The 27,273-nt window shown below is 40.1% G+C and overlaps 1 protein-coding gene and 1 long non-coding RNA gene across 4 annotated transcripts in view; one reads left to right on the top strand and one right to left on the bottom strand.

Moving 5' to 3' along the window:
* Window positions 1-13,197, bottom strand: part of LOC139033159 (uncharacterized) — a 33,954-nt gene extending 20,757 nt beyond the window's left edge. The window contains exon 1 of one of the 2 annotated variants that reach the window (XR_011485778.1): window positions 12,220-13,197. This is a non-coding gene — a long non-coding RNA (uncharacterized lncRNA). Of the gene's footprint in view, window positions 1-7,035; window positions 7,551-12,219 lie in introns of those variants that run through there. The other variant, XR_011485777.1, reaches the window with a different exon arrangement.
* The window catches only part of ZC4H2 (zinc finger C4H2-type containing), a 70,686-nt gene continuing 50,967 nt past the window's right edge, over window positions 7,555-27,273 (top strand). Inside the window, exon 1 of one of the 2 annotated variants that reach the window (XM_020893968.2) lies at window positions 7,555-7,770. In XM_020893968.2, coding sequence (XP_020749627.1) covers window positions 7,718-7,770 — 53 coding nt within the window. In that variant the 5' untranslated portion in view covers window positions 7,555-7,717. The remainder of the gene's footprint in view (window positions 7,771-27,273) is intronic. The other variant, XM_020893967.2, reaches the window with a different exon arrangement.

The raw sequence follows: 27,273 nt of genomic DNA, 5'->3' as shown, positions 1-27,273 counted from the left end.
TGGGTTTTCCAGTAGTCATGTATGCATCTGAAAGTTTGACCATAGTGAAGTCTGACTGTGGAAGAATAGATATTTTGGAATTGGGCTGCTGAAGAAGACTTTTGAGAGTCCCTTGGACTGCAAGGAGATCAAAACAGTCAATCCAAAGGAAGTCAACTGAATATTCATTGGAAGGGCTCTTTCTGAAGCTGAAGCTCCAATACTTTGGCCACCTGATACACAGAGTCGACTCTTTGGAAAGACCCTGATAATGAGAAGGACTGAGGGCAGGAGGAGAAGGGGACGATAGAGGATGAGATGGTTGGATGGCATCAGTGACTCAATGGATATGAGTTTGAGCAAACTCTGGGAGATAGTGAAGGACAGAGGAGCCTGACATGCTACAGCCCATGGGGTTGCAAAGAGTTGGACACAACTTAGGGAACAACAACTATAATTCGTGAAATTGAGCATCCTTTCATGTGCTTTTTAACCATTTGTATGTCTTCTTTAGAGAAATGGTTATTTATGCCTTCCACCCATTATTTTCATTCGGTTGTGTGTATTTTGAAATTGAGCTGCATGAACTGTTTCTATATGTTGCAGATTAATCCCTTGTCAGTTGCTTCATTTGTAAATATTTTCTCCCATTGTGAGGTTTGTCTTTTTGTTTCATTTGTGGCTTTTTTTGCTGTGCAAAATCTTTTAAGTTTATTTAGAATCTAATTGTTTATTTTTGTTTTTATGCTCATTACTCTATGAGGTGGATCAAAAAAGATTTTGCTATGATTTATGTCAATGAGTATTCTGTCTATATTTCCCTCTAAGAATTTTATAGTGCCCAGTATTACATTTAGGTCTGTAATCCATTTTCATTTTATTTTTGTGTATCATGTAAGGGTGTTTTCTAATTTCATTCTTTTACATGTAGCTGTCCAGTTTTCACAGCACCACTTATTGAAGAGACTGTCTTTTCTCCATTGTATATTCTTGCCTCCTTTGTCAGATATTAAGTGACCATAAGTGCATGGGTTTATCTTTTGACTTTCTATCCTGTCTCATTGGTATGTTTCTGCTTTTGTGCCAGTACCATACTGCCTTGATTACTGTAGCTTGGTAGTATAGTCTGAAGCCAGGGGGCCTGATTTCTCCACCTCTGTTTTTCTTTCTCAAGTTGCTTCAGGGCCTTCCCTGGTGGCTCAGTGGTAAATAATCCACCTGCCAATGCAAGAGACATGAATTTGATCTCTGGTCTGAGAATATCCTGCATGCCTTGCAGCAACTAAGCCGGTGCAGCAAAACTATTGAGCCTATACTCTAGAACTCAGGAGTAACAATTACTGAGCCCATGTGCCAGGACTACTGAAACCTGCACCCCCTAGAGCCTATGCTCCCATGCTCCACAACAAAAGAAGCCATTGCAATGAGAAGCCTGTTCACTGCAACTAGAGAAAAGCCAGCATAGCAAAAGACAGCACAGCCAAAAAAATGATAGCTTTGTCTATGGCTATTCAGGGTCCTTGTGTTTCCACACAGATTGTAAAAATTTTTGCTCTAATTCTGTGAAAATGCCATTAGTAATTTGATAGAGACTGAACTGAATCTATAAACTGCTTTGGGTAGTATCAGTTCAGTTCAGTTCAGTTCAGTTGCTCAGTCGTGTCCGGCTCTTTGTGACCCCATGAATCACAGCAAGCCAGGCCTCCCTGTCCATCACCAACTCCTGGAGTTTACTCAAACTCCTGTCCATCGAGTTGGTGATGCCATCCAGCCATCTCATTCTCTGTTGTCCCCTTCTCCTCCTGCTCCCAATCCCTCCCAGCACCAGGGTCTTTTCCAATGAGTCAACCCTTCGCATGAGGTGGCCAAAATATTGGAGTTTCAGCTTCAGCATCAGTCCTTCCAATGAACACCCAGGACTGATAGTCATTTTCAAAATATTGATTCTTCCAATCCAAGAACATGGTATGTCTCTCCATCTGTTTGTGTTGTCTTTGATTTCTTTCATCAGTATCCTACAGTTTTCTAAGTACATGTCTTTTAGGCAGGCTTATTCTAAGGTATTTTATTCTTTTAGGTGTGATAGTAAATGGAATTATTTCTTTAATTTCTCTTTCTGATCTTTCATTATTGGTGTATAGGAATGAAAGAGATTTCTTTGTATTAATTTCGTATCCCACACCTTTGCCAAATTCATTGATAAAATCTAGTCATTTTCTGGTGGTCTTTTTCAGATTTTCTCTCTATGTGGTGTGCTTAGTTGCTCAGTTGTGTCCAAATCTTTGTGACTCCATGGACTGTAGCCCACCAGGTTCCTCTGTCCTTGGGATTCTCCAGGCAAGATTACTGGAGTGGGTTGCCATGCCCTCCTTCAGGGGAATCTTCCCAACCCAGGGATCAAATCCAGGTGTCCCGCACTGCAGGCAGATTCTTTACCATCTGAGCCATCAGAGAAGCCTTTTCTATGCAACATTTTCTATGAATGTTTCTATGTTTGTTTCTGTGAAGCATTCTATGTAATGTTTTCTATGAAAACGTGTAGTTTTCATGTAAACTCCAAACAGTCACAGTTTTACTTCTTTTCCAACTTGGACTCCTTTTATTTGTTTTTCTTCTCTGATTGCCATGACTCGGACATCCAAAACTATGGTGAACAATAGTGGCAAGAATAGACATGCTTGTATTCTTCCTGATCTTAGAGGGAATGGTTTCAGTTTTTCACCATTGAGAATGATGTTTGCTGTGTGTTTTGTCATATATTGCTTTTATTATGTTGAGTTAGTTTCCCTCTATGCCCACTTTCTGGAGAGTTTTTATCATAAATGGGTGTTCAGTTCAGTTCAGTCACTCAGTCATGTCTTACTCTTTGTGACCCCATGAACTGCAGCATGCCAGGCCTCTGTCCATCACCAACTCCCAGAGTCTACCCAAACCCATGTCCATTGAGCTGGTGATGACATTCAACCACCTCATCCTCTGTCGTCCCCTTCTCCTCCTGCCCTCAATCTTTCCCAGCATCAGGGTCTTTTCAAATGAGTCAGCTCTTCACATCAGGTGGCCAAAGTATTGGAGTTTCAGCTTCAGCATCAGCCCTTCCAATGAACACCCAGGACTGATCTCCTTTCAGTCCAAGGGACTCTCAAGAGTCTTCTCCAACACCATAGATCAAAAGCAACAATTCTTCAGCACTCAGCTTTCTTTATAGTCCAACTCTCACATCCATACATGACTACAGGAAAAACCATCGTCTTGACTAGACGGAACTTTGGTGACAAAGTAATGTCTCTGCCTTTTAATATGCTGTCTACGTTGGTCATAACTTTTCTTCCAAGCAGTAAGTGTCTTTTAATTTCATGGCTGAAATCACCATCTGCAATGATTTTGGCACCCAAAAAAATAAAGTCAGTCACTGTTTCCACTGATTCCCCATCTATTTGCCCTGAAGTGATGGGACCGGATGCCATGATCTTAGTTTTCCAAATGTTGGGCTTTAAGCCAACTTTTTCACTCTCTTCTTTCACTTTCATCAAGAGGCTCTTTAGTTCTTCTTCTCTTTCTGTCATAAGGGTGGTGTCATCTGCATATCTGAGGTTATTGATATTTAACTTATATGCAGAGTACATAATGAGAAATGCTGGGCTGGAGGAAGCACAAGCTGCAATCAAGATTGCTGGGAGAAATGGGTGTTGAATTTTGTCAAAAGATTTTTCTGCATCTATTGAAATGATGCTTCCCTAATAGCTCAGTTGGTAAAGAATCCACCTGCAATGGAGGAGACCACGGTTTGATTCCTGGGTTGGGAAGATATGCTGGAGAAGGGATACATTACCCACTCCAGTATCCTTGGGCTTCCCTTGTGGCTCAGCTGGTAAAGAATCCATCTGTAATGCAAGAGACCCAGGTTCCATCCCTGGGTTGGGAAGGTCCCCTGGAGAAGGGAAAGGCTACCCACCCAAGTATTCTGGTCTGGAGAATTCCATGGACTGTATAGTCCATGGAGTCACAGAGAGTCAGACACAACTGAAAGACTCTCACTTATATTTATTGAGATGATTATATAGTTTTTATTCTTCAGTTTATTAATATGGTGTATCACATTGACTAATTCATGTATATTGAAGAATTCTTATATCCCTGTGATAAATATCTTGAGCATGGTGTATTATTCTTTTAATATGTTGTTATATTTTGTTTGCTAGTATTTTGTTGAGGATTTTTGCATCTATGTTCATCAGTGATATTGGCCTATAATTTTCTTTTTTGTCATATCTTTGTGTTGTTTTGGTATCAGGGTGATGATGGCCTCATAGAATGAGCTTCAGTGTTCCTACCTCTGCAATTTTTTTTGCAGCAGTTTTTGAAAATTAATTCAGATTGAAAGCTGTTGTTGCACCTCTGCCTACTCTCTTAGTTCAGTTCATTACTGAAACAAAGGGAAAGATGTATGAATTCAAATATTCTGGCCTCCACTCTTTAAATCTTGATCTGTTCCCTGAAAATATCAGGTTAAGAAGAAACTGGCTGACTTCCCCTTTGCTAGTTCCTTGCATTTTAATAATATTCACCCCAACATATCCTGCCTCCTTACCTGTTTCTTAGCAATAAGGACAAGGTTGATCCTGATAGGACTATGGCAGTAGGTAGTATTTCTACTACCTCAAATCAATCAATATTTTCTAAGAAAATAACACATTATAACTCACTTCTAGCACAGCTCTAAAATATTCTTTCATCCATTAAAGAGTTTTCTAATCAACTGAGGGTAATTGAACAGTAATTGAACACTTCTTACTATAAGGCTACCAGACTGTCTTGAAGATACTGTGTTAAGTGCTACTTCAGGAGATAGAGCAGAAAATAAGGTTTCTTTCTATTGCTTTCTCTTTATCTGTAACATTTTCCTTCCTCTCACAGCTAGCTTGGTCATAGCACTCAGCAAGGAGCAGGTGAGACACCTGTTAATAAAGAGGTTAAGAAACCAAGACAAATCCATGATAGCTACAACACTTATGAACCCTTTCCTTAGTTGGATACCTTAACTATTACAAATAGCACAAAGCTCCCTCTAAGCTCCAAGTGCTCAAGCCACCTTTACCTAGATTAGCTGTCATCTTCTTTGATGTCCTTGGGTTGCAAAGATGGAACATATTTGGTCCTCTGCAGGCTCCCTGTATTGGAGTGTACTATCTAGCTGAAGTAATAGAGCCATTTGGATTCCACTGGGGCGCAGCAGCTTGATGCAGCCAGTGTGGAACTATGGAAAGAGCACAAGTCCCTGAGTCAAGGTTTATGTTTCTGTGTCAGATGGGATGGGTTACCTCCTGTCCTGGTTCCTCTCTTGTCCTGGTTCCTTATTTTTGAAATAGGGTTTTGGTGAGGCTTGAAAGAAACTGGCCAAATTTCTTTGAAAATCATATTGTAAAGGCATTAACACATTAATTGAAACAGATACAAAGCCATATCTAGACCCTTACCAGATGTGTGAAAATAGCATGAGATAACGATTCTAGAAGGAAGTGGATGACAGGAGAGAAATATTTTAAAACCTCAGAGGCCACTCCTAAATAACTTCTTGACACCCCTATTAAACACCCACCATTTCTCTTCAAATCAAAGTTAATTTACAAAGCAATTTTTGACATAAATATATACATTTAAGATCCAATTTTACTTTTGTTCTTCATATTTTTTCATAGATATTCCAAAGCCCCCTGGTTCAACATGTACCCAGGCTCTAGCTTTGTAACTTACTTTGTGGCTTTGGCCAAGCCAGTTTTCCGGAGTCAGTTTTTTTTCCTTGTAAAAAGGGATAAATCTACTCATCACCTTCACAGTGATTGAGAGGATGAAATGAGGGAATAGACATGCAGCTCTTAGCACAGTATCAGATATATTCCAGGAACTTGCATGACCTTGTTCCCTTCCCCTTCCTCTTATAGAACAGGGTTGCAGCCTTGGCTTTGGACTCTAAGGTACAGTAGCTCAGACACACAGTCTTTGTGAGCAACCAACTTAATAGTCTTCAGATGCTTTCTAGTGACACTACAAGACAGGGATCCTCAAGACCACCAGGAAATTTTTAGGCTGGATACCAGGGAGAATTTCCTGGTTGTAAAGTTATTATGTCTAGGATCCACAGAAGATCAGGGCTTCAATTCTTTCTCTAGAGAACTCTTAAACTCAGTATGGATATCCAGAATGTCCTGATACTCATGTCCCACTATTCTCCAGCTCCCCAAAATAGCAAGCCTTGTATTTAGCACCATCTGGGAATGATCTCATTGAGTACTCACAACAAGCCTTTGAGGTATGGCTTCATAGGTCCATTTTTCAGGTGAGGAAATTGAGGCCCAGAAAAAGAAAGGGCAAGATCAATTGGAAAGAACTCCAACTTACTTTTAGTTGGAAGTGAGTCAAAGTCCTTTATTTGTCCAAAACCCAACTCTCTGGGCCTGTCCATGCTCTCTGAACAACTATCTCTTCTTGCATGCTCTCATCTCCCCCAAATCATTCACCTCTTTGCTTCTAGCATCACTTCCCTAAGACATCCCTCCAACTTTACCACTCCTGTACTTTGAAACATAAAATAACTTGGAATTATTTAGCACACTTAATAAATGAGTGACATATATGTGCCTATAATATTAAATCCAAACTCACGTTTGGATTTAAAGGCATTTCACAACCTGGTTCCAACCTGGCTTTTTCAGGTACATCTCCCCATTTCTCTTTCCCTCCTCTGCACTCCATATATTAACCTTGCACTTCAGACACATTGGCCTACTTGCCCTTTCCTTTCTGTATGTGTTGTGCCCTGACCTGGAAAGTCAGTTTTCCTCAATGGACTGGAAAATTCTGTTACCTTTTGAGACCTATTTACATCTTCTCTGCTCAGATTACACTTTATCCGTTTCTGTATTATGACAGCACAGTGCACTTTAATTAATGGGTTACTTTTCATACTCTCCTGCTCCTCAAAGGCAAGGACTTGCTTTTATTTATCATTGCCTCACCCCGGTGCCATCCCCAGTATCCACCCAGTACTGTCCCAAGTACCTCCTTTGTTGACTGGCAAAGTCTGAACTCAGTAACCAGAATGGACGGAGGGCAGGAAGGAAGGAGGTCACCCCCTCCCCATCCTTCAACTTTAGCAGCTGCTCCCTTCTTCCTTCGTCTCTTCTTCACCTCCACTCCATCTCCACCTGAATGCCAAAGCCATTAGTTCCCAGACGGCTGCCAGAACACTCAATCTCTCAGAAGCAACGTCACCTGCAGAGTTTCTCTCCAGCCCCAGTGCCCACTAATGAGCGACTTCTGGCAAGCTTTTGTTGGTGTGAGGGGCCCCTGCGGGATCTGAGTATGTCTCTCATCTGTTCAGTTGCCTTCTGTGGTATTTCTTCCTCATTTTTTTCCGCGCACCACCCAAACGAATATCACTATTGTTTTGTACTCCTGGCAAACTTTGACACAATTATCGGTGACAAATTGACTTAAAGTGCGGCTGCAGGAAGAGAAACAGGAATGCCTCGCTTGGCCTTCTGGGAGTTGTAGTCCTGCAGGCCCCCGGGCTGCCTGGCTGGTCCCGGAGCTGTGGACTACAGCTCCCAGGCCTTCTCCACGTCCCTACCGCACAGGCTCAGAGCCTCCTGCCGAGAGGAGGTGGTTACATTGTGTCTATTGTATCCCTGGGTTTGTGTGTTTGTGTATTTCTCAGGACGTGAAGTTGAGAGTGAAAAACATGGCAGATGAGCAGGAAATCATGTGCAAATTGGAAAGCATTAAAGAGATCAGGTAAGTGCAACATTGCAGTGCCCCCCAAGTCCCCCTCCATAGCTCCACAAATCCCTCACTGCCGGAGAGGGCTATTACCTACGGAAAGTATCTATTGTTGGGCTACTTGCGGAGAGGGACGGGAAAAGATCCCATTCACTATGGAATTCAAGGATGGGAAAGAGGCAGGGGAGAGTCAGAACTGAAACTAGCAGAGAGAGGCAGAGTAACAGACTGACCGAGAAGGATCTCTTGTCAGATGTGTTTGAGAAAGCCAGATTGAGACACACAGTGTGTGTGTGGGGTGGAGGGGGGGCAGCTGGCGGGATGTGTGTGTGTGGAGGGGGTGGCGGTGGTGTTGGTCCCAAGACAGCTTTGTTCTTCTTGGGTCAGAGTTAGGGGAATGGCATTCTTGGACCCATTATGCTTTAAAGTGTTGATTGGCTCCAAGGTGTATTTGGCTCCTTGCTCTTTATGAATTTAGATTCTTTTCAGTCTTCTGTGTAACTTCAGGACCTCGAGCTCGGGTGAGCCTTTTAAGAGCAGAGTCTAACGCATCAGGGGCTGGGGGCAGCAGCTGGGGACTGCCAGCTGGGGATAAGGAGGAATCTTATGCAAGGCCCGGACTGAGAGGACAGAGAGCACTCGCTCCTGTGTATTTTTTGCTTTCATTCACCGCTTTCTTCCTCTTTTACCAGGTGCTCAGGGAGGGGAGAGGGGTGGGAGTGGTGGAGACTGGGGAGGCAGTTACCACCTACTGGCAGTTGCTCTCAGAACCCAGAGGTGATGGGCTGACGGGCAGGTTGGCAAAGTGGGTGTTGCCTACATCCCCTCCCCCTTCTCTCCAGGAGTGGCATTGCCTACAGGATGATACTGTCCTTGCTCAGAACATAATAACTTTGGTTGAGTGAACTGCCTGGGCCAACACTAGGCCTTCCTTCCTCTGCTCTTCTCTGCCAAGACCCCTTGTCCCCCACCTACCCATCTCTGCCTCGGCTTCCACCCTTCTTCTGAGGGTGCCCTGAATTGGGCAGTCTCTCTTTAGTGTTTTTTAGAAACCTGAAAAAAAATGGGGGAGAATATCAAGTGTGTCCCTTTAAGAAACAAGGCTTTGATCAAGAGATTTAACCCTTGGAGTGATGCCTTAGATGAGATTCACACGTGTTGGTGGTGGTGGGGAAGTGCTTTGGCTTTTTCTGTCCTTTGCAGGGATTATATCTCTACCTCTTCTGGAGAGTAAAAGGAAGGGAACTATTATTTACTAAGCTGATTGACCTACTATTGCTCATTCTACAAGAATCCTGACAACTTCCTACACTTCCTTTACAACTGGGAAAATGGAAGCTCAGAAAATTTAAGTAACTTTTCCAGATCCAAACCATTTGAAAATACCAGATTTTGACAGAAATCCAGTCTATTTGTGTGCAGAGGCTCTGGGCTTCCCACTCTATCCCATGGAAGGTCTGGTAAAAGGTAGAGAGGTGGCATGTGTTGCATTTTCTTTTCTGCAAAAGGATCAGGATATAGGGAGTAAGACACCTTGGTGCAGGAAAAGGTCAACTGTCATAATAACAATGCAGTTAATAAAAAACTTTTGCCTGCAAGTGAAGAGCCTAGACTTATTTTTAACAGACTTTAAAGGAATCCTACCCAACATCAAGAGAAGGAACAGTTGGAAGCAAGGAGAAGTGACCCATCTTAGTAGAGACCAAATGGAGGGGCATGACTTCCACCCTCACCAGTGGTAAACCTTGCATTTCTACCACTAGTAGCTGGGATAGGATCCTAGGAGGCCCATAGAGAGGCCAGAACTCTCATCCCCAACAAGCAATAGCAAAGAGCCTCTCCTCAACTTGGTCAATCAGAGACCCAGTGGATAACTTGGACTTATGCTGCCCCTCTTCCCTGCAAAAGTAGCACGTCAGAGAAGGCCTGCAAAAACCAAAGTATTAAAAGAGATCCAGAGTGTCCAAATTTAATTGAAAAAAAATCACTTGACATACCAAGATTATCAATTTCAGTGGCAAGAGAAAGTAAACAGATGCTAGGATTGAGATGGCACAGAGGTCAGAATTATCCAATAAGGATTTTAAAATAGCCATCATAAAATTGCTTCAGGGAGCAAATGCATCACACTTGCAATAAATGATAAAATAGACAAGCTCAGCATTTAAATAGAAAGTCTCAACAAAGAAATGTAAAGTGCAAAGAAAACCAATGGAAGTTTGAAAACTGGGAAAAAAAAGACTTAAAAACTCAATGAAGAGGCTCAACAGCAAGACAGAGAAGACAGAGGAAAGAATCAGACAACTTAAACATAAAGCAATAGAAATAACCCAATCTGAACAACAGAGGGAAATTAAATGAAAAAAAAGGAAGAAAGAAAGAAAAGAAGGAATTGAACAGAGCCAGAACCTCCAGACCTGTGGCATTATAACAAAGGATCTAACATTCATGTCAACAGAATCTCAGAGAAGAGAAATAAAGCAGGGCCAGAAAAGTTCCTGAAGAAGTAGTGGCTTAAAACTTCCCAAACTGAGCAAAGGACATAAACCTCCAGATCCAAGAAACTAAGCAAATATCAATTAAGAAAGACCCAAAGAAATTCATACCAAGACACATTCAACAAGTCAACTTTCTAAAAACAAAAGCAGAGAAAAGATCTAGGAAGCAGTCAAAGAAATAACATTTTACCTATACCTTGTCTCCTAAAAAAAATGCACAACATGAGAGTTATGAGTTAAGTTTTATTTGGGGAAATATGACCTCACCCCAGGAGTCAGCACCTCAGATAGCTCTGAGAAACTGCTCCAAAGAGGTAGGGGGAAAAGACAGTATACATGTGATTTTGGTAAAGGGGGGAGTACATGCAATCAAGCACATATTTTTTGTAGAAAGTTTTTGCTGGTCTCATGAAGCTTTTGCTAGTCATGAGAAACAATTGTTCACCATGAAGGAGTTTGGGGCTTTTCTAAATATGAGGAGATACAAGAATTGAGCTCATAAAATCAGCTCCTGACAGTATCTATCTGAAGACCCGTCCTGTCAGTTTCCTAGAATACGAAATGCGTCATTTCTGCTCTCTACCCTGAACTCCTTCAGAGGGTGTTGGAGGTTAGCAGCTGCAGCAACACATGATTTAATCCTTGTAGAGGTAGATGGCAAGCACCCACAGGAAGGGCCAATTTGTGGTTGACAGGGCCCCTTCATGGTTATAAATTCAGCCATATTTGGGGAGGCATTTCATGACTATTTTGTCCCACATTGCTAGGAAGGCTCATTCTCAGGTCTCAAGAAGACTTTTCAGGCAGGCCACTCAATGTGCTGTAACTGGACTAGGTCTTATCAACAGTAATCAAAGGTCTCTGGACTAACTTGTCTTAGTTACGCTGTTACAGTCCTGGAAAATTTGCCCTTTTTGTATCTTCCATATATAGAGCTACATTATTATAATGGTTGATCACATACAGAATATTTGATCAACTGCTTCAATTTACTTAGTCATCATTATTTTCATTGGAGGTTCAGTCACACATTTGGTCAAACAAGAAGTAATAATCTTGTAGAACAGGCAAAGTACAAAAAACATAACTAGCAATACTATTAAAGTCGTAAGTAAGAAGCCAGTAACTTCCATTAGGTGCAGCCCCCGATATCCTCAGATCTTCTGACTTTTTTTTTTTTAGCTCTTCTGACTTATTCTTATCCTGTACCAATCTTTATCTTTCAGGGAAATTATATATTTTCACTGTCCATATGGCTCCCAATCCAATTTCCTAGTGTCACTAGGCTGCTTATTCTTAGCATAATTTAATTGTTCTCAAGATAAAGCAGGGTGGGGGAGATTGCTTAAATCTTAAATGACCACAATCTGGTGTTAGCCACATAAATCCATCCCATAATTGTGGGAAGTTTTATTCCTTGGCTGAATTTTTGCTTGTTGCTCTGATTGAGCTTGAGTAATGATCAGGGTCAGAGCAGGCATAATTAATTGGCCAGTAGAGAAGATCCCACTGAGCAATATCAAAAGTAGCCTGAACAGGACAGAAATAAAGTTTTTTTAAGGGTCATCCAATTAGAGCCTTGGAGTGAAGAAATCCACCAAGGTAATCTGGAAGTACTAGACACAGGTAATTGGCCACAATGCAACAATTGGATTGACCTTTAAAATTAGCATAGGATTGTGTCCATGGTAGAAAAACATTTGATTTATATGCAGAGGTCTAAGAAATCAAGAAAACATTATAAATGATCATATGAATCAGGTCTAGCATCTTGGGTAAGCTGTCTACTTTTGATTTTTTTTCTCATCGTGGTGAGTGTCCTGTGTTTGAACATTGTTTTAAGGTGAATTTGAGTTCAGCAGTCCTCTCTATAGAACAGTCTGGTGTAGGGGCCTTTAGAAGTGAGAATTAATCCAATAGTCAATTTCCCTTCAGTTTTCACTGTGCATTAGCTAGTTAAAAGTACCTGATAAAAAGTCCTTTCGTCCAGGTTGGAGATAGTCCTTTAAATTGTGTCTTTTCCAGTATGCAGGTAGTGGGGCAGCTGATCTTCATCCAAAGATTACTGCTCTCCATCCTGAAGTCCTTCAAGGGGTGTTTTAGGTCAGTCGCTTCAGCAGCACATGATTTAATCATTGTAGAGGTAGATGGCAACCTTCAGGGGGAAAAAAAAGAAAAGAAAGTCAGCAGATTCCTCATCAGAAAGTGAAGAGGCCCTAGCAGGAAGTAGCACATTTTTCAAGTGCTGAAGGAAAAAGAATCATCAACCAAGAATCCTATGTTCAGTGATGATAACCTTTAGGAATAAAGGGATAATCAAGATATTCTTAGATGAAAGGAAAAAGGAAATTTATCAGTAGGATGTCTATCTTATACGCATGACTAAAGTAAATCTTAAAACAGAAAAGAAATGGTAAAAGGAGGAAACTTGGAACAAAGAAACAGAGTAGACTAAAACCTGGGTAAATACAACAGAATTTCTTTTCCTCTTGAGTTGTATGAATCTTATTTGATGATTGGATCATAATTTATTACACTGTCTCATGTTGTTCTAAATGTGTGTAGAGGAAATATTTAAGACATTTATATTATGAACAGGAAGTATAAAGGAATATAAAAAGGAGGTAAAATTCCATCTTATTGATCCATTCATCTGTTGATGGACACTAAGGTTTCTTCCATATCTTGGTTATTGTAAATTATGATGCAATGAACATAGGGGTGCATATATCTTTTCAAATTAGTGTTTTCATTTTCTTTGGATTATATACACAGGAGTGGAATTCCTGAATCATATGGTAGTTCTATTTTTAGCTTTTCGAGGATATAAATTCTGTATGTTGTCTATTATATGTGAATTCTAAAAAATAAAAAAAAAACAATGAACATAGCAAAATATAGAAACAGACTCGCAAATATAGAGAACAAATTAGTGGTTACCAGTGGGAGAAGAAATTGGGGGAAGGGAAAGATAAGGGGTAGGGGAATAAGAGACATAAAATACTATGTATAAAATAAATATGATACATAGATTGTAAAACACAGAGAATTATAGCCAATATTTTATCATAGCTTCAAATGGTATATAATATATAAAATATTGAATCACTATGTTGTATACCTGAACCTAATATAATATTGCAAATCAACTCTACTTTAACTAAAAAAAAAATTATAGATACATTAAATGGAATTCAAAAAAAATGTTCAAGTCACCCACAGAAATGCAGAACAAAGCAAAGAGAAAAACTAAAATCAGAGAGAAAAAACAGGTAAAAAAAGATAGAATGGCAGACTTAGCCTTAACATATCAATAATTATGTTGAATATAAATGGTCTAAATGAAGCAATTAAATGACATGACTGAACTATATGAAAAAGGGTCAATTCACAAAGAAGACATAATCCTAGATATGTATGTACCAAAAGTGGTTTAAATTAACCTGTTTTTGACAATTTTACAGTAATATGCAAATGTTATATCACTTGGTTTAATAATTTAAAATGGGGAAAGTGCTACAAATACATACTTGATGTTCAAATATGGACAGGTAAAATGTGTGTTATAAGTGGAGAGAAGGAATGATAGAAGGAACTGGAGAAAAGAACCAACATTGGTTGAATACCTACTAGTTTTAAAGCTCTTGGCTCATTTAATACTCAGTCTTGCTAATGGAAATCTGTGGTATGAATTATTATCCCCACTTTACAGAAAGGATACTAAGGCTCAGGGAGGTTAGGTAACTTATCTATGGTCACACAACTAGAAAAGGAAGAGAGAATATATCCTCCTATTCACTTGGCATATGCATTTCAACAAATGCTGATAATCTGATTAACCATTATTCATAATTCTTCAGCTGCTCTAATCCTAAATCTCCTAAAGGTATAAATAAAGCAGCCTTTTCTTTTTGGTAAAAAGAAAATACTTTTGCTTCTTTGCTGAAGTAGTAGTGATAAGGATGAAAAGTAAAAGTGTTAGTCACTCAGTTATGTCCAACTCTGTGACCCCATGGACTGTAGCCCTCCAGTCTCCTCTGTCCTTGGAATTCTCCAGACAAGGATATTGGAGTGGGTTGCCATTTCCTTCTCCAGGGGATTTCATGATCCAGGGATGGAACCAAGGTCTCCTGTATTGCAGGCAGATTCTTTACCATCTGAACCACCACAGAAGCCCAGTGATGAAGATAATACCACCCAAAATCTGATTAAGTCAAGCTGAGAGCCAGACACTCCTCCAGGCACAGTCACATAAATATACACAATTGTACTCACACACATATTTGTAGTCACACACACAAACACATTCCCACACACTGATGGCAGAATTTGAAATGGGAAATATCACCACAGACCATTCCCCACTAATGCTTCTGACACCATGCTCACAGCCCTGTCTTTCCTTTTAATTTAACCACACTTCAGCATTATGTTCCAGATCTCAGCCCCCAAATCCCACACTGGTCTATTTTGCCCATCAATTCCTTGAGCTTCCAAGTGGTGATGAAGGAACATGTGGATATGTGGAAAGGGGAAGAGAATAGGACAAAAGAGGGGAGATGGAAAACAGGGAAGGAGAGGAGAAGAAGCTACAAGGCAAACAATGTGAGTGCAGCCACCACTAGAGCAACCAGGGCCCTTCACCAGCTCCCCAAATGCATACTAATATCTCCTTAACATGCACATGCCACCCATACACACACATTGCATACACCCATGCCCCAATTGCACACATATCCATACAAAATAAGCTTTCTTCACTTAAGAAGGGAAAAAACTTATTTTGGAAGTAAATATTGTACTGTTAAGTTGATCCTCTTGAATCTAAGTTCCTGCCCTGGGTCTTCTTTTTTTCTCTCTCTACACATTTTCATGAGTTACCTCTTGTACTCCTATGGCTTCAAATAGTATCTCCAAATCTCCAATTTCTACCCCCTATCTTCCTTCAAAGTTTCAGCCTGATATATCACACAGTCTACTGGGCTTGTCCACCGGCTTTTCCACAGACAGCTGAAGTTGACCAACTCTTGAGACTTTGTCTATTCCTGCCCCAATCCAGCTCCTCCCACTAAACCTCTTGTTTAATGCTATCACTCTCCTGCACAGTTATCTGAGAGTGAAACCTAAATGTTGATGCTGGTTACCCTTTCTTTTTCATAACTCACTTTTGATAAGTTAGCAAGTCCCACCATTTCTACCTTCAACATCTGGCTCAGATTCTTACCCTACTCTCCATCTCAACACTCACTGTCCTGTTTTAGGCATTCACCATGACCAGCTTGGATAATTACAGTGTTATACCCATTTCCACTTATAGAATTGCTTCTATTGCATCTATTTTCATTCTGCCCCCGATTTTTTTTTCCCATTTATTTTTATTAGTTAGAGGCTAATTACTTTACAATATTGTAGTGGTTTTTAACATACATTGACATGAATCAGCCATGGATTTACATGTATTCCCCATCCCGACCCCCCCCCCCACCTCCCTCTCCACCCGATTCCTCTGGGTCTTCCCAGTGCACCAGGCCTGAGCACTTGTCTCATGCATCCAGCCTGGGCTGCTGATCTGTTTCACCCTAGATAATATACATGTTTCAATGCTGTTCTCTCGAAACATCCCACCCTCTCCTTCTCCCACCGAGTCCAAAATTCTGTACTGTACATCTGTGTCTCTTTTTCTGTTTTGCATATAGGGTTATCGTTACCATCTTTCTAAATTCCATATATATGTGTTAGTATACTCTATTGGTCTTTATCTTTCTGGCTTACTTCATTCTGTATAATGGGCTCCAGTTTCATCCATCTCATTAGAACTGATTCAAATGAATTCTTTTTAATGGCTGAGTAATATTCCATTGTGTATGTGTACCACAGCTTCCTTATCCATTCGTCTGCTGATGGGCATCTAGGTTGCTTCCATGTCCTGGCTATTATAAACAGTGCTGCGATGAACACTGTGGTGCACGTGTCTCTTTCAGATCTGGTTTCCTCGGTGTATATGCCCAGGAGTGGGATTGCTGAGTCATATGGCAGTTCTATTTCCAGTTTTTTAGCAAATCTCCACACTGTTCTCCATAGTGGCTGTACTAGTTTGCATTCCCACCAGCAGTGTAAGAGGGTTCCCTTTTCTCCACACCCTCTCCAGCATTTATTGCTTGTAGACTTTTGGATAGCAGCCATCCTGACTGGAGTGTAATGGTACCTCATTGTGGTTTTGATTTGCATTTCTCTGATAATGAGTGATGTTGAGCATTTTTTCATGTGTTTGTTAGCCATCTGTATGTCTTCTTTGATTTTTAATTCCATCCAGCTGCTGATAGAACTATCTTCCTAAAGCACTGGAGTTGCTATGTTATTTCTAAACCACATTCACTGATTCCCCATTGTCTGTAGCAGTATTTTTCAAAACACAGATTATGAACCATTTGTCATGAAATGAATTAGTTGCTAAAAGCACTTGTAAAAAAATGAGATAGAAAAATATCAGTATACATTGCATAAGAAATAGTAGATATTTTCTGTGGAAAATTTGTTTCAGCTTTCCATCGGTGTTTGTGTTTATTGGGTTACAATATAAGATTCATTTCTCAGTGTAAATAATTTCTTACTGCATGTCCATAGACATTTGTCTATAATTGTTACTGTAGTATTCATGCCCCTATCCCCAACAAGTCTGGCCCAGACCCACTTTTCCAATCTTATCTACCACCACTCATTTTCATTCACCTTATTCTTTATTCACACAGACGTTCCTCACTGTTTCATACATTTCCATTATTCCAGGCCTTTGCTAATGTGGATCCCTCATTCTTAATGCCCTTCCCTTATTCTAAGCCTGTAAATCCTACCTATTCTTCAAGGAAGACCCAAAACAAACACCACCTTCTTGTTCAAATCCTTCTCAATTTCCCTATTACAAATGAATCACTACCCCTTTGGGCTTCCATGGGGAGATTTATTATAGCACTCAAGTTATTCTGCTGCTAAGTCACTTCAGTCGTGTCCGACTCTGTGTGACCCCATATACGTCAGCCCACCAGGCTCCCCTGTCCCTGGGATTCTCCAGGCAAGAACACTGGAGTGGGTTGCCATTTCCTTCTCCAATGCATGAAAATGAAAAGTGAAAGTGAAGTCGCTCAGTCGTGTCCAACTTTTATTGACCCCATGTATCGCAGCCTACCAGGCTCCTCCATCCATGGGATTTTCCAGGCAAGAGTACTGGAGTGGTGTGCCATTGCCTTCTCCCAAGTTATTCTACCTTACAGTAAAATTTTGAATTGATACGTATTCCTGTGCCTGCCTCCCTTTCTCCTGTCTTTCCTTCCTTCCCTCCGTCATTACTATGGCAGCTTCAGCCAGGCTTCACCTGGCTTGAAAGCTAACTTACTTTCAGCCCCAGTGCTCACTTAACAATACATCATAGAACAGCTGGGGACTCTGGGACTAAGGGATAAGCAAGTTAAGCCAATTTTCACTACAGGAAAGAGAATGCACAGGAATTGACATTTGGTGTTGAGCTATTAGAAAGTCTTCAAGATGAATTCTTCTAAGAATACTGCTTTTCCAACAGTAGCTGCTTTCCCAGATAAGCAAATAGATATTAAATGGAAGAACACTCAATACTTAGGCAGTGTTTTCATCAGACTAGAATAGGCTTCATGCTGGCTCCTTTTTGGTGTGTTGTTGTTATTCATTCAGTGGTATTTACCAAGCATCTGTTCTGGGCCATACCCAGGGCTGAGATAGTCTCTGAAGACCACTAAGATGAATTAGATGTGTTCTAAAGAATCTTAGAATTAAGGTGAATAGTTCTGGTCTTTCCCCTGAATTCTATAGTCATATATCCAGCTTCCCACTTAAGCAACCCCACAGGATATATCACTGGCATCTCAAATAGGCCCCAATAGAACTCTAAACTTTATCCCCATCCTCACCCCCAAACAGTCTTCTCTTCTAGTCTCCTCCATCAGTAGCAAGTAACCCCCATCACTAAATCTGGAATTATTCTTCCCCCTTCTGACTCTGTGTATCTGAAACACTAACACAGTGGTTATCAAACCTGGAGAGTGGTTGATACCTAGGTTGCTGGATAATATCTCCAGAATCTCTGATTCAGTAGAAGCCCTGAGAATCTGCATTTCTAGCAAGTTCCCAAGCAATGCTGTTGCTGCATTGCAAGGGAACATACTTGGGAAAACCACTGTGCTAATTAGACCTGTTGGGTTATACCTATATAGCCCTGGATATGTCCACTTCCCACCATTCCCTTATCTCATAAATAAATCAGCAGTTTTCCATCCATCTCTGCTAGCCAGGGTCTTCTCTTGGTCTGCCCATCCTCAAGTCTTACAGGTCTCAGCTTTCCTACTCTGCTTGTTGAGTGAGTCTTGGGGCTAAGTCACCTCTCAAGCTGGGTGACAGATGAACCTGGCCTATTTGTCCCAGGAGTGGATCATCTATTGCTCTAGAACATCTCCTGCTCTCTACCCTTCCTTCTCCACATTAATAAGCAAAGAACCATTGAAAGAAGTTAGCCAAACTAAATATTTTTCTCTTGGCCTAGCACTCTGTCACAAGAGGCTGTGGCCTAGGGAGGTCAGGAATCTTGGTTCAACATTTAAGTGAGACTGTAGCACTAGTGATTGTGAGAAACTCTAAGAATGTATTTTTGGAATTTCTTGTGATTCTATGGACCTGGCAGGTGCACCTTTTCCTCTTGGGAGGACTTCATTAGGAAATTTTCCACATAAAGTCCAATCTTTAATGACTTGGATGCTTTCCTCACTTGTAGGGCCAAACATTCAACAGATTCCATCTCACGGAGTCATCCAACAACTCTGTGCAAGGCTACACTGAGTCTTGCTTCTCATGAAGATAGACCTTCCAAGAGGTTCCATAATGTGCCCTCTTTCACCCTTAAAATTGGTGCCTGATTTATCCAGAACAGGATTCACCCCACTGGCTTTCTTTTCATGGCTTGAAATATATCATGGGGAAAGCTCCTGGGTATGATGGAAAGGTCATTAGGCTAAGCACACTGCATTTTCCACTTCCTGGCTCTGTGGTGTTGGGCAGGTCACTGAACTTCATGCATGCATGCATGCCTGTTCAGTCACTAGCTTGTGTCCAACTCTTTGCGACTTCAACTGTAGCCCTCCAGACTCCTCTGTCCATGGAATTTTCCAGGCAAGATTACCAGAGTGGGTTGCCATTTCCTACCCCAGGGAATCTTCCTGACCCAGGGATTGAGCCCATGTCTCCTGCATCACCTACATTGGCAGGTGGATTCTTTACTACTGAGCAACCTGGGAAGCCACTGTACTTTTCTCAGCCTCAAATTCTTCATCTGTAAAAATGAAGCTAAACATACCTATTTCTGTGGTTGTGATGAGGATTAAATTAGATGGACTATTAAGTGCATAGCACAGTTGCTAAAACACAATAGATACCAATAGATAGATAGATAGATAGATAGATAGATAGATAGATGATAGATAATAACTATTTTTATTAAATAAAACCATCCTCAACACCGAATTCCTTCCCAGTTCTTGGAGCTTATAGATTCTTAATAGATGTTAACTGAATGAATTAAAACCCCTCACGCACAGTAATATCTTTCTTTCTCTGAGACTACTGAAATCACAATAAGTACCTTGGACATACAACCTTCTTGTTTCATTTGCATTCATTGTGTCACTCCAAACGTGCAATTGTTGAGCCCTGCTCATGGCCAAAGCAGTGTGATAGATGACATGAGGTTTACAGAGAAATATGGTATAGTGTCAGTTTCTAGAAGGCTCTTGTTGTTCAGTCACCAAGTCATGCCTGACTCCTCGCAACCCCATGCACTGTAGCACACCAGACTTCCCTGTCCCTCACCACCTCCCAGAGTTTGCCCAAGTTCATGTTCATTGCATTGATGATGTCATCCAGCCATCGCATCTTCTGTTGCCCTCTTCTCCTTCTGCCTTCAATCTTTCCAAGCATCAGGGTCTTTTCCAATGAGTCAGTTCTTTGCATCAGATGGCCAAAGTATTGGAGCTTCAGCATCAGCATCAGTCCTTCCAATGAATATTCAGGGTTGATTTCCTTTTAAACTGATCCCCTTGTAGTCCAAGGGACTCTCAAGAGTCTTCTCCAGCACCACAATTTGAAAGCATCAGTTCTTTGGCATTCTGCCTTCTTTATGGTCCAGCTTTCACAACCATACATGACTACTGGAAAGACCGTAGACTTGACTACATGGACATTTGTTGGCAAAGTGATGTCTTTGCATTTTAAAACACTGTTTAGTTTTGTCATAGTTTTCCTGCCAAGGAGCAATCATCTAATTTCATGGCTGCAGTCACCATCTGTGATGATTTTAGAGCCCAAGAAGAGGAAATCTGTCACTGCTTCCACCTTTTCCCCTTTTATTTGCCATAAAGTGTTGGGGTCAGATGCCATGATCTTAGTTTTTTGGTTTTTTTTAATATTGCATTTTAAGCTGGCTTTTTCATTCTCCTCCTTCATCCTCATCAAGACGTTCTTTAGTTCCTCTTGGCTTTCTGCTGTTAGAGTGATATCATCCACATATCTGAGGTTGTTGATATTCTCCTGGCAATCTTGATTCCAGCTTGTAACTCATGACCTTTTACTTAAATTTAATCTTAGCTCAGTTGTTGGATAGAGCCAGGAAGGCTGGGCATTAGATCTTAAGCCTGAATGGTGTGATAAATGCAATCAAACACAAGGGTAACAAGTCCTCGTTTCTTTCTTTCTTTCTTTCTTTTCCCATCATTAACCCACTTCTCATTCCCCCTGGGTACCTCAGTTGTGCAAATTCATGTAAAAATCTGTTTCCTCTATAGAAGCCTTTACACAAGTCATTCATTCTCCTGGGAAAACAGGAGCAGAGGAGTAGAAACAGCTTAGAATTTGGGTTCAGATAGTGCTGAATGTTTCGACTTAATTCTGGGTACAGTAAGAAGTCATTGGGGGATATATATTTAACAGCTCAACTGATTTGTGATTTACATACCATAGAAACCATCCATTTTAAGTGTATAATTTTAAGTGTACAATTCAGTGACTTTTAGTTAATTTACAGAGTTGTGCAACTATCACCACAATACAATTTTAGAGCATTCCCAGCATCCCCTAAAGATCCCTTTATGTCCAATTTCAGTCCATCTCTATTCCCACCCTCAGGCTCAGGCAATTAGTAATATACTTTTTGTCTCTATATATTTGCCTTTTCAGGACATTGCACATAATTTAAAACATTGTTTTTTTTTAGGCTCATGTACATTGTACCATGTATCAGTATTTCTTTCTTTTTTATTGGCAAACAGTATTCCATTGTATGGCTATACTGTGTTTTGCTTATTCTTTCATCATTTCATGAACATTGGGGTTGTTTCCACCTTTTGGCTCTTATGAATGCTGCTCTGATCTTTTGCATATAAGCCTTTGTGTAGAAATGTGCTTTCATTTTTCCTGGTTAGATTCCTAGCATGAAATTTCTGGGTCTTTTTTTTGTAACATTTTAAGAAAATGCAAAGCTGTTTGGGCTCTAAAATCATGGTGGATGGTGACTGTAGCCATGAAATTAAAAGGTGCTTGCTCTTTGGAAGAAAAGTTATGACAAACCTAGGCAGTGTATTAAAAAGCAGACACATCACATTACCTGCAAAGATCTGTATAGTCAAAGCTATGCTTTTTCCAATAGTCATGTATGGATGTGAGAGCTGGACAATAAAATAGGCTGAGTGCTGAAGAATTGATGCCCTTGAACTGTAACATTGGAGAATACTCTTGAGAGTCCCTTGGACAGCAAGATCAAACCAGTCAATCCTAAAGGAAATCAACACTGAGTATTCACTGGAAGGACTGATGTTGAAACTGAAGCTCCAATACTTAGGCCACTTGATAACGAAAATCTGACTCATTGGAAAAGACCCTGATGCTGGCGAAGATTGAAGGCAGGAGGAGAAGGGGACCACAGAGGACAAGATGGCTGAATGGCGTCACTGACTCAATGGACATGAGTTTGAAAAAATTCTGGGAGATGGTGAAGGACAGGGAAGCCTGGCATGCTGCAGTCCATGGGGGTCACAGAGTCAGACACAGAGTGGCTGAACAATAAAAAAGCTGTTTCCCAAAGTGATTGTGCCAATTTCCATCCCTAGAAGCAGGATGTGAAGGTTACAATTTCTAATGCTGTTGAGCATACTCTTCATGCATTTATATTCCACCCATCTATCTTCTCTGGTGAAGTGTCTATTGAACCATTTTGCCAATTTTCAGTTTAACCTTTAACCCATTTTTCAGTTGGGTTATTTGTTTACTTACTGTGAGTCATGTGTATTCTTTGCTTTCATCAGATACATGCCTTCGAAAAATGTTCTCCCAGTCTGCAGTTTGTTTTTTCATTCTCTTAAGAGTGTCTTTTGAATTGCAGAAGTTTGTAAAGTTGATAGGTAGTCTTGCTCATCAGTACTTTCTTTTACTGATTGTGATTTTTGTATCATATAAAAGAAATCTTTGCCTAAGCCAATGTCACAAAGATTTTCTTCCAGGAATTTTAGGTTTTACATATAGGCCTACAATCCATTTTCACTTAATTTCTGTGTGTGATGCAAAGTTTAGTTTGAAGCCCTTTGCTTGTTTGTCTTTGCATATAGATATCCAGTTGTTTCAGGACCATTTGGTGAGAAAGTGATTTTTTCTCCACAGAACTGCCTTTGCATCATCATTAAAAACAGTTGCCCATATATTTGTGGGTTTATTTCAGGACTCTATTCTGCTCCACAGGTCTACTTTTGCAACCTTATGCCTATACTTCACCTGTTTTGAAAACTTCAGCTTCAAAATAATTCTTGAATTAAGGCAGTGTAAGTTATCCAACTTTGCTATTCTCGAGTTGTTTTGGCTACTCTAGGCCCTTTGCATTTCTGTTTAAGTTTTAGATTCCACTTTTCAATTTCTACAAAAAATGCCTGCACTGAGACTTTGGTAGCATTGCCAAGATACCACACTGTGTTTAGACAGCTTTCTTTTGAATAGTGTTAGCATGGTGTATCTTCTTCTCCTCTTTGTTTCTTTATATTTAAAGTAGGATTCTTATGGGCAATCCACAGTTTGGTTTGTTTATCTGTTTGTTTGTTTTTCCAATCTGATGACATCCTTTTTAATTGAGGGTATTTAGACCATTTATATTTAACATGTTTGTTGATATGGTTAGAATGAGATCTACCACCTTGTTGTTTTCCATTTATCTTATCTGGTTTTTGTTCCCTTTTCCCTCCCTTTCTGCCTTCTTTTGGATTAAGAATATTTTTTTAATCTGTTTTTCTGACTTTTAAGCTATTTTCTATTTTTTCTTAAATTGCTTTAGTAGTTTACTTGTCACAGTTTATCTTCAAGTGATCTCATACTGCTGCAGATATAGTGTAAAAATCTTACAATGTTGTATTTTTGTTTCTCCCTTTCTGGTCTCTGTGCTTTTACATTGATGCACTTCTTGGTTTAAACTGTTGATTTTCTTTTAAATTAATTTGAATAACAAGAAAAAGAATCATTATATTTTCTTCAAGTTCAGTGCTCAATATTCTTCTGCTATTATTTTACTTCTGTTTGAAGGACATCTTTCAACATTTATCATAGAGCAGCTTTGCTGATGATATAGCAGCTCAGGTATTCTATGTCTTAAAAAGTTTTAATTTCTGCTTTGTTTTTAAAAGTTATTTTCAGTGTGTAAAAAATTGTATATTATCAGAGGTTTTTTTCCCCAGTACTTTAAAAATAATATGCCATCTTGCTTCTATCATTTATTTCCCTGTGGCTAACATGCCTTTTTTTCCCCTCAAGCTGCTGTGAAGTTTTTCTGTTTATCACTGGTTATGAGCAATTCCATTGTGTTATGACATGGTGTAGTTTTGCTCCTGCTTCCTATGCTCGAGATTTTTTGAACATTTTGGATTGGTGTGTGTGTTGTTTTCATTAAATTTGAAATATTTTTGGTTATTCATTCTTCAAATATTTTTCTTTTCTCCCTACTTCCTGATCTCTAGTTACATGTACTTTTAGCCACTTGAAGTTGCCCCCCAGTTTGCTGATGTTGTTTATTTTTTTAATCTTTTTTCCCCCTATATATTTCATTTGGGAAACTTTCTATTGGTATGCCTTCACATTCATTAATATTTTCTGCTTTATTGTCTAAATTGACTAATGTAGTTTTTATTGCAGTCATTGTAGTTTTCATATTTAAATATCTTATTTTTATATTTGAAATTTTTTTTACCTTTCATCTCTACTTAATGTCGCTAGTATTTCTTCAAGCTTTGTGAATATATGAAATACGTTTATAATAACTATTAGTATTCTTGGCTACTAATTCTATCAACCATGTTATTTCTTGGTCAGTTTAACTTATTACTCTCAACATTATGAGCTGCATTATTCATGCTTAATTGCATACCTGGCAAAGTTTGGTTAGATATCAGACATTTAGAAAGTTACTTTGTCTCTGCATTTATTTGCATTCCTATAAATATTCTTGAGATTTGTTCTGGTATGTCATTAAAACATTTGGAATCAGTTTTATCCTCCCAGGCCTTGCTTTCCAGCTTAGTTAAGTGGGACCATAGCAGCATTTAGGGCTTCCCAGGTGGCACTATTGATAAAGAACCCACCTGGCAATGCAGGTAACATAAGACATGTGAGTTCAATCCCTGGATCGGGAAGATCTCCTGGAGGAGGGCATGACAACCCACTCCAGTATTCTTACCTGGATAATCCCATGGACAGAGGAGGCTGGCGGGCTTCAGTCCTTGGGGTTGCAAAGATTCCACATGACTGGTGTGACCTTAGCATGCACGCGCACATAGCAGCATTTAGTGTAGAGCTCTTTTCCCTCAGAAGTGATACAGAATTTATCTTTGTGTTCTAATGTTTTATAAATAGTGAATTTTTTCTACCTTGGTTGTTTGGAACAGTCACTGTTCTCAGGCCTTTGTGGGCTCTGATCACTGCTTCCTCTAATCTTTGAGGTAGTTGTTTCCTTGTCTTCAGATAGTTAGTTTCCTTACACACACATGCTGATCAGTATTTCAGTGAGAACTTGAGGGGGAATCCTCTGAAAATTGTAACCATTATCTATCTACACAAGTTTTCCCTCTCCAGTACTCTTTCCTGCAAACTCCAGATGACTTGGCATCCCCAGACTCATAACTCCATTTCCTCTGTTGAGGGAGATGATCAAGCTCTGTCTGAGGTCCCTGTCTCTGCCTTGCAGATTAGAGGATTTCTCTAGGCAGTAGAACATATTTTATATTTAAAAAAAAAAAAACTAAAGTCAGGATGTATCTTAAATACAATTCTACTTTATAACTGCTGTTGACCAAGAGGGAATTGTGTTATTGTCCATGCATAAACACATGTGAACTTGACCATGGCTGTTCACATTATCATCCCTTCATATAATTGAATTATGTGTATGATTGTGACTGTATGTTGAGTTTAACTGCCATTAAAGTATCTTCAAAAAGATTTTATCATGGTTTTTCCTTGAAATAAAAAGTTACTGTATATGAGAAATGAATCAGGCTGGAAAAGTCTGATTTAAATATTTTTTAAAATCGGTCTACCAGAGCTCTTTCAACAACTATTAAATGAACATTAAAATAAAAAGCAAGCATTTTGTTGTAATATAAATGGTAGCATTTCTCTCTTAGTAGTCCATAAGATAATGTGTACCTTATGTCCAATGGCATCTTAGAATCAGTTAAATACAGTAGCCAATTAACCAGGATATATATTAGTAAAGCTAGTCCAATGTGGTTCCAGATTAACAGTGGTTAAAACAATACAGAAATTCATTCATTTCTTTCTCACATTATTAGCCTTGGAACAAGCTGCCTGTGTTTTGTGTGGTTATTCCATGTTGGGGAGTCAGGCTCTTTTTATCTTGTTGCATCACCATGTAGAGTGTGTAGCCCTCATCTATATGGTTGAAGATGGCTTGATGTTGTGTATACATATTAGGCAGTGGGAAGAGGGCAAAGGGGAAGTGAATGGTATGCTCCTTCCCCTTAGGATCATAGGCTAGATGTTGCACATATTGCATGTGTGTTCATCCCATTGGCCAGAACACTGTCACGTGGCCAGAAAAAGCTACAAAGGAGAGACAGAAATATAGCCCTTAGCCCAGGTGTCACATACCCAGATGATAATAAGAAGTTCTATTATTATGGAGGGAGGGAAGGATGAAGTTGGTGGGCCAGGGAGCATTTGTGTTCTGTGTGGCCCTAGGGTTTCAAATTGTTGGAACTGCCTATAGAAGGAATGGATTGTCTAGAGAAATGGTGAGAGATCTGTGACTAAGTTGTTCAAGGAAGGCCTAACTGAACACTTGAAGTGATATATTATAGAAAGCACTTAAGCAGTGGTTGGGAAAGGGACACCAAATGCCTTTGAAGGTCCTTCCCACCCCGGGGCTTCACATGTGCTCAGGTTCTACCCACGCTGGTCTTTGAATCTTACTTGCTGTATGTGAGTCACTTAGCTGCTCTCTGTGCCAAGTGTTTGACTTCACTGCAATTGCCCAAATATATACCAAGGGGCATCATCAACTCGATGGACATGAGTTTCAGCAAGCACCGGGAGTTGGTGGTGGACAGGGGAGCCTGGCATGCTGCAGTCCATGCAGTCTCAGAGTCGGACACGACTGAGTGACTGAACTGAAGTGAACTGAACTGATACAGAGAACGTCAGATAAATTTCTGTTTGACCCCCAGAGATCAGGGATGGGGCGTGGATTTGGGCAGAGCACAGTAATTTGGTTAATCAGCTCTTAATAATATCTTGGTGGTGGTGGTGGGATAGAGCTGCTAGCTGAGTCAGGCAGAGATTAAGAGAGAAAGGAGACCAGCTCAGGGTGTATTCTGTTACAGATCTCCAACCAAGCTTCCCCACTGCTCCTCCTTTCTGAGTGCAAGCACAAGTACAGGTGCCCTTATGCACGACGCCAAGG

Source organism: Odocoileus virginianus, chromosome X (assembly GCF_023699985.2).
Source record: "Odocoileus virginianus isolate 20LAN1187 ecotype Illinois chromosome X, Ovbor_1.2, whole genome shotgun sequence".
NCBI lineage: Eukaryota > Metazoa > Chordata > Mammalia > Artiodactyla > Cervidae > Odocoileus > Odocoileus virginianus.
The sequence above is the reverse complement of the archived record's forward strand: the minus strand, read 5'-3'. Positions and strand labels throughout refer to the sequence as shown.